This window comes from Syzygium oleosum, unplaced genomic scaffold (genome assembly GCF_021117445.2).
Source record: "Syzygium oleosum isolate NSW1041296 unplaced genomic scaffold, Sole_v2.1 Sole_v2.22, whole genome shotgun sequence".
In the NCBI taxonomy this organism is placed as follows: Eukaryota; Viridiplantae; Streptophyta; class Magnoliopsida; order Myrtales; family Myrtaceae; genus Syzygium; species Syzygium oleosum.
The window spans coordinates 1,061,193-1,071,684 of record NW_026607506.1 but is presented as its reverse complement, the minus strand read 5'-3'; the positions used below and the strand labels follow the sequence as shown (position 1 = coordinate 1,071,684).

The window sequence follows — 10,492 nt, the reverse complement described above, 5'->3', positions numbered from 1 at the left end:
GTTTGAGATCAAATGGCCATTTTAGAGCTTTATTTAAAATAAATTGATCACTTCAGGCTCTTATTTGAGACAACGTATGTTCTGAATTATCTTTTTGAGAAAACGCATTCACATCGATCCCTTATTTGAAATTTTTTCGAAATATAATAACGGGAGTACAAGAAAGCGAATAGCACAAAAGTCTATAATGACCCATCGTGCACTGAGGTTCATGGGAGCTCGGTCAACTTTACAGTTTCTCCATAGAAAAAGAAAAGACAAGACGGAGAGGCGTGAGTGGAAAGGGAGGCTTTGACGCGTTTACAGAAGACTCCAAAAGAGCACGTAGAAAAAAATCAGAGGAGGCCGATTTTTCTTTCACGAAGAAAAGAGACACACGACACTGAACAGGAAGCGCGGTGTTACTTCATCTGCATGTTCATCGCTGCCGCACCACCATCGCACGTTGCCTAGCCTCGCCGTTGATACTGTGCCACCTCCAGCCAATCCCAAGCGTTCCTGCAGCAACTCCGGCAGACTTCAAGCGACTCGGGCAACCTCCAGTAGCCTCCGTAGGCGATCCCCAAGCAACCCGCGTTCAGCAGTCTCGGCAAGGCGTCTAGCGGTGGTCCCAACGGCTCAGTCACTGTCCAGCAGCTTTACAACAACAAGCATTCGCCATCGCCGATCAAGTCAACACTCGTATCAGCATCCAGCTGCTCTGTCGCGCCAAACCAGTGAATGTCAAGCAATCCACAGCCCGGCAAGGGAGTTCCAACGGGTTCCCATTGACAGTCCAGTCTTGTGGTCACCTTGTCGGTTCGTTCCTCGCATCCACATCAGTTCCTGGCGACATCTAGCGACAGTCCAGACGATCTCCAGCTGAGTTGTGTTTTGTTTTTCCAGATTTCCTGGAGGCAGCAGCTACAACACATCTTTTTTCCGCAGTCAAGTTTCGGTTAGATACGTTGATTTCCAGGCTTCGCAGAGAACTTTAGTCGCGTCCAGCAGTCCTCACGGCCGAGTTCGCTATAAGTCCGGTCTCATCGTCTCCGCCCCCTATTTGCTGCTCCAGTTTTCCGGCGGTTTACAAAACTCTCTGGTGGCCTCCGAGCATTGACACCAACGGCAGCCAGCCACCGTGATTGATATTGCCGCCGGTCCAGTTTTAGGAAACAAAATTTTCGAACTAGGTAATTTCCTAAACCGAATTTAATTTGATTATTTTGTTACCTAGTTTTTTTTGGTCGAATATTTTGTACCGAGGTTCCGCTCGTTTCACGGAAAATAACTTTTGGGCAAACGTTTTCTGAATTTTCCGGCATTCGTTTTAAGGAAAATAAATCAATCATGGGATTTTCCCTCAATAGAAAAAAACACCTTTAATGTGAGGAAAATGTTTTCCTTTTTCCAAAAAGAGGAAATCATTTTCCCTCCTCCTTCTTTCACCAGTCATTTTAATTATTTTTGTTTTATTTTATTCTTTTTTTAAATTATAATTTTTAATTATCTTTTATCTTTTTCTTTTTTTTCTTCTGTTCTTTTTTTTTTTTAACCTACTTCTCTAGATGGTCGCCGGCCACGGTTTAGGCTGGCGACTGGCCACAGGTGAGCTCGAGCCTCGCTAGAGGGCGGCGAGGCTTGAGTTGACCCATTCGACAATGCTCGAGCGAGGCTTGGGCCTTGCTAGATTGGCAAGGCTCGAGGCCTCGCCAGAGGTCGGCGAACAAGTTCGCTGCCGCCTTGAGCTTGTCACCCTCTAGCGATGCCCGAGCCTTGTGGCGGGGCTTGGGCCTCGCTAGATCGGCGACACTTGATCTGGCAAGCTTGACCCTCACCGGCCTGTGGTGAGGTTGGAGCTCGCCTGAGGCCTGTCACCAACCTTTGCCGTGGTAGGTGATTGGCTGGAGAAGAAGGTAAAATAATAATAATAATAATAATAATAATAATAATAATAATCAATTTAAACAAATAAAAAAAAATTATAAAAAGTAGTGTATGGTGGAAAATCCGATTTGATTTTCCATACCAAGCTGCAAAAAATATTTTCTGAGACTTTTTCAGATTTCAGCTTAACACCAAAAAATTGTGTCATTTTCCTAAATAATGGCTTCTTGAAAAACATTTTCCAAAAACGTTACATTTTCCGCGAAACAAATGAAGCCTTAATTTATAATTATTGAAATCTAATGTGGTTTGGTTCGTGATTGTTCCGCATTATCGGATAAGGAAAGTTGTTGTTTTGAGAATCACTATAATAAAGAATATTGAGCCACGAGACGTCGGATGAGATTTTTCATTATTTTGATTTTCCATTTTGGGTTGTGCTTGGCTTATATGATTTATTATATTGCTTGTGTTGCTTTTTCGTAGACTTTCCTATTTTGAAAAAAGACAAAAATTGCATTGCATAATAGATTAAAGTTGTATTTCATTTAGTTTAACTTTTTTATAAAAAGAATGACAAATCAAAAAAGAATTAGTTAGAATTGCATATCTAGGATCATGTAGTAATTTAGAAAATTTTTCTAATTTATAATATAATATAATTTAAATTATTTCCTAAATTAAATTAGATGATTTTTTGTTTAGATAGTTTTCCATTTCAATTTTAAGAGAAAAATAAAAAAAAAAGGTAAGAATATGTTTTATAGAATGAGTTGCCTTCATGCCACAACATCGCATGCTATGTCATCTGTGCCATGTCCCTAGCCATGTCATCAATGTTGCCATGTCATAAATTCTATGTCATCGTGCCGCATCATTTAGGATCATATAAATTAGATCACATACCATGTTCGAATAGTTCATATTAGTTTATGCTCGTCATTAGAATTAGGTCATATAAATTCCATGTCATGTGTGCAATAAACATGCATGTTAAACTTATGTTAAAATTGCATATAATTAGTTTTCATAATAAAGTAAATCCAAAAAAATTAGTTAGAATTGCATAAACATTTAGAAATCATGTTTAAATTCGGCATATATTTTTAATTAACACTTTGCAGACACATGGAAATTAACCATAATAAAGTTGTGGTTTGATTTGCTTGAGGTGTTTAAGTTCTTCCCTTATTTTAGCAATTTATTTACTGATTTGATTATTGGTTGTTATATTATTGATTACGTACTCGCATGATCACCTCTGCATGTTAGTTGCCTAAGTTAAAAATTAACCAAAATTTCTTGTGAAATATTTTTGAATAATATAGAGAAAATGTATCGAAAGAGCGTTGGATTAATTTAGCATAATCAAATCCTCAAATAATAAAGTATCCTCCCATACTTAACTTGGGTTTTAATCGACCCTAATTGATTATGGCGGCTCCAAAAGGTAATAAAATTATATCTTAAATTGAGTATCAAATTTCGATTGGTAAGGCTTGGGAGAATCCGTGCAAAGTCTTTGGCTTAATAGTCCTTAGCTTTCCTTTGCATGGTTTGCCTCTGGAAAGGTTGCGACATCTTATAGCCAAGATAAATAAAAATTGATAACTCAATAAAGAAGTTGGAAAATTAAAAAATAATTAAACATCGGTAAGTAACTTAAATGAGAAATGGTAACTTAAAACTACTTGATAATTTTATTTGACAAAAGTTGTTAATTCACTCTAATTTAAGTTGGTAATTTCATATAAGAGTTAGTAAAATTTGACGTATTAGTAAGTTATGCAAATAAAAATTAATAATTTAATATAAATTGAAATTTGCAAACTATTAAAAAATTGATGATTTCATGAATTGATAAGTTGCCAACAAGTTACAAAAATCATCGCTTTTTTTCTATTAACAATTTTCACACTTAACAACACTTACTGGGATTTATCAACACAAAAGAAAAATCTAATTTTTTAGAATTCTCTCTTGAAAGAATAATAGCGGAAATCCATCAAGAATAGCCAGCGGGTTTTTGATAACCGGTCACAGAGCAACTTCTTTTTCCATTTGGGCATCGAATTAGTCAATGAAAGAACGGCTGCAGCTCCGCCAGCCCTAAAAAGCACACGAGAAAATTATTCATGTGGAATATGAAGGAACTACATGTATTTAAAATAGGAGTGATCGGTTCCTGGGCGATCCGATTACTACCCAGAAATCAGGAACTGGACCAGAGTGACTGTTCCCAGTTTCTGGAACCGAAAATTGGACCGGTGCTCCCTGGAATTGGACCGATCGATCTGGTCCGGTTTTCGGGTGGACTAATGGAACCGGTGGCATTTTCTTATTTTTTTTATTTGTCCTTAATAGTCAATATGAAATTGAAGATGTTATTGATAATCAAGGCGTTTCTACAATCAGTGAGTTACATGTAACATTATAGGTTTCATAGAGATTTTTCCAATTTGTAGCAAAATTTGGTTAGTATGAGCAATTACTGCTGTATTTTGATATTTTCAAATTTTTAAATAATAAAAAAATTGGTCATGTTTAGGTGGTTCAGGTGGGCAGTTCCACACATGGAACCGAACCAAAGTTCACTGGTTCCAATTTTATGGAACTGGGAACCTCACGGTGCTCTTGGGAATCGTCCAGAACCAACCGGTCTGGTCTGATCTTGACGGTTCCCGGTTCGGGCAGTTCCTTTTGCTCATCTCTAATTTAAAATACAATACAAGTGAAATACAAGAATAAGAAGAGTAATAGTTTTTTTTAGTTTTCAATAGCATTGCCAAATGTTATAGATGGACTTAAATCGATAAACAGACTTGCTGTGTGATGCCTTGGCCCTTGAATAACTAACGTGTACATTAAGTAGTCATTAAAAAATGATAAATAAGAATACTCTATAATTATCCTTTCATCACCTCAAAATGAAGATATAATGTATAATTAGAAAATATCATGACTATACAGTTTGATTTTGTGTGGACTTAAGGTTTGTGTACAATGTAAATATGTACAAAAAGGCAAAATTTGCATTACAAAAATAGTTGGCTTGAGCATGAGAAAAGAGTTAAGTTAAAAAATTTTGACTTTGTTTGAACGAAAGGAATATGGGGCACAAAAGTTATAATTATGTAGTTTAATATATTTAAAGTAAAAAAATTAAAAATTCGTAAATTCTCGTGCATTGGAGGAGCTTTCTGCCAGTATACGGAATACAATGACAAATAAGATTATCAAAGAAGTATGAAAAATTTGATAGTGATATTTCTGGAAAAATTGATTCTGTACTATGATCTTTTTTTTTAATCCACGTTAGCAAATATTACATCTCTTGACAATCAAAGGCAAGACTAGCACGGGGATTGTAAAATATTTTATACATATGACTTTTATCTGTGAACTTTCCAGATCTTAGTAATGAGTTAGAAACGTGTTAAGCATAATTCATAAAAAAATATATTTACAAATTGAAAGAATATATAAATATTACAAAATTAATTAATTAAAAATTGATTTATTTTTTCTTGGTTGTTGAAAGGGCGCTCTGTTGGACCCGAATATTCGAACCAAACCGAGCCTATCATTTCGGGTCGGTTCATCAAGGATCATGTTTTGGGTCGGTTCGAAACTCGACTTAACTGGACTTGTTCCATGTCGGGTTTGGTCTTATACAAACAAGGCCCATTGACAATTCTCAATTCCAGGATACTCGTTAGCAAAATTCTCTTCTTGTGGTCATTGGTCAATCCAGATGAGTAGTCACAAGCAAGACATGGAGTGTCCGTTGCCAACCGCAAGCAATCCTTAATCCAATAGTTTATCCTAATGCAACGAACCATAAAGCGTCTTATTAGGACACCTATTTTGGAGCTTTGATGAGGAAAATTTTTATGTTCAATTCTATACTTTTTGCATCTTCATGCCCCTGATGGCCCGAGATTATATCATTAATTAATGACGACAGCTGGCCTAATCAAATGATGCTTCGGTCAAAATCAAGAATACTAGAAACCAACTAAGACCAAACCAAAATCTTGATTTGATTAATGCTGGAAACCAATAGTTAACATCTTGTCGTGCCCATTAATTCATGTTTGTTAAATCCATACCCTTGACATATATAAACGCACTTGCTGCTAGGTGCTTCCGGCCTAATGCAGTGTACTCACAAACTTCATCAGAATTCACTGCAGCTTATGTATTTTGAACTCTAACATCAGAGCTTCATTGGTGCTTCTTCTTGTTCAATTCTTGCTGATCAGCTTCCAAGAAGATGACAGTCTTAGCCTTCACAAAGTTGCTTGTGCTCTTCACTCTCTACCAACTGGCTCTTCCAATCTCCTGCAGAGCCAACCAATTAGACAACCTCAAAAAGCTGATTGAATCCCGAAAATCCCGCAACCCTCCTAATTCCAAACCATGGAACTTGGAGAAGGCTTCGTGTGTTTATGTTGGACCTCAGGAAGGACTGATGAAGGCGGACAAGATCACTGCTTTGCCCGGACAACCGGACAGAGTGGATTTTGATCAGTACTCGGGGTACGTCACGGTCGACCCAAAGGCCGGAAGGGCGCTGTTCTATTATTTCGTGGAGTCTCCTCGGAATTCTTCCACCAAGCCTCTGGTGCTGTGGCTCAATGGAGGTAATTAACATGTGCATCTTCTCAACTCTCAGGACTTGTCTTGATCATACATACATAAAACTATCTTCGAGTTTCATGTTACTCCTCCAAACTAGAACACTGTAGAGATATGTCCATATTAATCTTGATTCTAGGAGGATTAGTAAGATATATATATATATCCTTTAAACTAAGTCCCTGGTATTGTGTAGTGAAGTAGTCATTGAGCATCTTTACTTGTCAGTGACAATGATTGTCGATTGATTTATCCTCCTTAAGCTTGAAGATCATTACCATCAATGATTCCCACCGTTTCACTCTCCGCGCTTGCTTAGGGAAAAAACGAAGGGTGGGTTTGGTACAAGACAAAAGGTGCAGTTTTTTTTTTATTTTTCGTTTGTCATTTATTGCAAAAGAAAGCTGTGTTCAGTTTTCCTTACTAGAAAATGATGAAATAAAACAGTATTTTACAAGATTTTCATATTCTTAATGAGATACGCACCCTTCAGTCCAAACACATTGTTTCTTTTCTTTAGTCACCAAACGCTCGGATCCATCTCCTGCCACAACTCATGAACGCACAATTCCTGTGGAGGAAGCACTACATGCGCGCATAATGTATGTCCCAGGTTTCCCCACTCAATTTGGCAAGCAAAAACCAACCACATCTTCACTCAGCGTCAGTATAAGTCAGTGTAGTGCTCCGGCAACCTCAGTGGACGCGCACATTGTCCCCACAGGAGACGTTTCCCACTCAAACTCATGCCACTCCCAATGATGAACTGCCAAGATTATAAAAAGTCTGATGCACAGAAGTGTATACCTGAAATTACCATGACCAGCCAACCAGGAGTACAAGCCTATATTGGTCCACTTTTACTTGTCACCAACAAAGTCCTAGTGCTCTTTCCTTTCAGAAGCCCCACTTATTTGCTTTCGTCACAGCTATTCAGGCATAAACTAAGGCCTAAAGACAAAACTAAGTCACAATATTTTTTTATTGGTCGTCTCTGTCATGTCGGTAACCGGATGAATCTTCCTGATAAATCGTTCCTGAGATATGGTCATTGTGTCATCCTTAGTCATTATAAGTGTAGAAACCAAATTAGGACATATGAAGGATCAGATTATGATAGGCGCGTCCTGCGCAGGTCCCGGATGCTCATCCCTCGGCTATGGAGCTATGGAAGAACTAGGACCTTTCAGAGTCCACAGTGACGGGAAGACTCTTTACCGAAACGACTATGCCTGGAGCAATGGTAATTTGTAACTCCATTCCGAAACCTATGGAGGTTACTGTAATAAGATATATGACCGATCTCTTCACACTTGCTCTTTTGGCAATGAGGGATGTACAGTCAAGTATCGCAATCCCTAACCCGGTACCTTACGAAATGTGCAGTGGCAAATGTGATCTTCTTGGAGTCCCCCGCCGGAGTCGGGTTTTCATATTCAAACACGTCCTCCGACTATGCAAAAACAGGGGACAATAGCACTGCAGACGACTCCTATACGTTCCTTGTGAATTGGCTTGAGAGGTTCCCCCAGTACAAAACCCGAGATTTCTACATTACTGGGGAGAGCTATGCGGGTCACTACGTGCCTCAACTTGCTTATACGATTGTCTCAAGGAATAAGAATCCGAATCAAATGCGCATCAACCTTAAAGGCATCGCAGTATGTTCAATAAAATCATTACTTGGCCTCTGTCAATTCGAAAGAAAGTTTAGTATGCTATCTAAGTGTGTGTGTATATTTAATGGTTGTTGCAGATCGGAAATGCATGGGTAGACGACAATACGTGCCTGAAGGGAATGTATGAGTATTTCTGGACACATGCCTTGAACTCAGATGAAACACACGCGGGAATAATGAAGAATTGTGATTTTGTTGCCGGGAAATTTTCAATCGCCTGTGAGGAATATCAAAATAGAGGTCATCAAGAGCATGGTGATCTAGATATCTACAACATTTATGCCCCATTCTGCAACCCAACGGGACCTAAATCTAGGTCATCCGATTCTGTAAGTGATCCCTCCCAAGCTTTCATTGAATGCTACACAAGATAAAAACATATGGCGAGAGAAATTTTAGACTAGATCGGATGAATTTGAACAATAAGAATATTTTTTAACTAGTCAAAGGCCTGGTTAATTAAAGAAACAGATTTTTTGCATTCTAATTCATGCGTGAATCGTATTGCTAAAATCGAAAACTAGTGATAAGTTATCCCGTCATCATTTCAATGATGTACGTGACAATACTCGGTAAAAGCCAATTGAAATAGTAAGTAATACATTTGATCATTTGGAAAATATTAGAGAACTAGTCATCTGCTCACTTATGAGTTTCGTGTTCTCTATTGCAGGTTCATGACTTTGACCCTTGTTCTGATGATTATGTCGACTCGTATCTAAATCGTCCGGAAGTTCAATTGGCTCTTCATGCAAAACCTACACAATGGTCCTTTTGCGGGTAAGCTTGAGAATAAATTGTGAATTTCAAATTCATTACATCATAACCACATGAAGTGTGGATGATATCATCCTTACAAAGCTGATGAAAATCGAGATCGAAAATTTATTACCTGCATTAACATGCAAGGTTTCCCATGTCCATAATTTCAATATGTGTTCTTATTCATTTTTGCATGTCTCCAGTGACTTTCCTTGGACAGACAGCCCGGCAACCATTCTACCAACAATCCAACAACTCATAGCAAGCGGAATTCATATATGGGTATATAGGTAAATACCACTAAAAACCCAAATGGTTTCATTATACTGGTAGTTTAATGGTCATCAAGATGACAGTAGGAAAATTTTACAAAGAAGCCACATCAAATTCATTCACTTTAAGATAGACAGTGCTAGTCTTTCTTAACCAAGTAATAAGCATCATATCTAATTGCATAACCACAACCACAGTGGCGACATTGATGGGCGAGTTCCAGTGACATCATCTAGATACTCTGTGAATGCCTTAAACCTTCCAGTTGAAACAGCTTGGCGTCCATGGTATACCAATGGCGAGGTAAGACACATACAAGAGACAAATTTGTGCTCTCTAATTGTTGATGTATATTTATCTTTGTTAATTTTCCTTATTTGGCAGGTCGGAGGATATGTAGTTGGATATAAAGGGGTGACATTAACTACAATCCGAGGTGCTGGACACACAGTTCCAAGCTACGAACCAGAGCGAGCACTGACCTTCATTTCGGCTTTCCTTCAGGGACAACTTCCTCCAGTCTCTTAGGAAACCATCTTACACTCTATCAAGGCCACAATATGTGATTACTTGGTTGCACTTCAATATGAATAGCATGAATAGTTCCATACATGACTCTAGATAGCCTCTTGGAAGGCATTTGTATGAACTTTATCAATGTTAAGATGGGCAATTGATGTAATTTTAGAGGATGATATATGCTCTAAGAATGTCTTTTAGTCTCCCATGACGTCATTTCAGACATAAAATACTACATAGTTGAGAAGACATTGAGATATACGTATGAGTCATTCTCGATAATGACTGCTCTTGAATACATTCTCCCAAATCACGAAATTGCAAAAGTAACAAATAGATAATTTGTACCTCACCAACTATTTGATATTATTAAATGAATTTACCAGATATGGAATATGCCATTTCTAATTGCATCAATTTGAATTATAATTTCTAAGGTAATTATGAATTTATTAGTCTTTCTCCATTTAAATGTCTTAGATGAATAAATTTATGCACACGTCACGTGGAATGCACGATGTGCACACGTGACATGCACGACGTGTGCATGCTTTTCACACAACTTGCACACCCTAGCCACTTGCCACATGCTCAAGCTGCCTACACAAGTATATAAATGTGAACTTAACTATTCATTTCTACATATCCGGATATAGTTTCATAACTAATCTAACGTGACAAATGTATTTAGACATGCAAAAATACTAAAGAATTGTGATTTTGTTTACCGGAAGTTTTCAATTGCTTGATTA

General features: G+C 37.8%; 1 protein-coding gene across 2 annotated transcripts; it reads left to right on the top strand.

The window, feature by feature from the left end:
• The first annotated feature begins 274 nt into the window (after positions 1-274).
• Positions 275-9,913, top strand: LOC115675746 (serine carboxypeptidase 1-like). 2 transcript variants are annotated; one of them, XM_030598503.2, is made up of 10 exons: positions 275-798; positions 886-1,172; positions 6,132-6,512; positions 7,643-7,750; positions 7,894-8,168; positions 8,264-8,515; positions 8,860-8,966; positions 9,152-9,238; positions 9,419-9,524; positions 9,606-9,913. In XM_030598503.2, exons 3-10 carry the CDS (start codon positions 6,143-6,145, stop codon positions 9,747-9,749), a joined length of 1,449 nt encoding a protein of 482 aa, XP_030454363.1. In that variant the 5' UTR covers positions 275-798; positions 886-1,172; positions 6,132-6,142; the 3' UTR covers positions 9,750-9,913. The 2 variants fall into 2 exon arrangements, with proteins under 2 accessions (XP_030454363.1, XP_056177122.1); XM_056321147.1 differs by lacking the exons at positions 275-798; positions 886-1,172; positions 6,132-6,512 and adding an exon at positions 7,432-7,554.
• Positions 9,914-10,492: the final 579 nt, after the last annotated feature.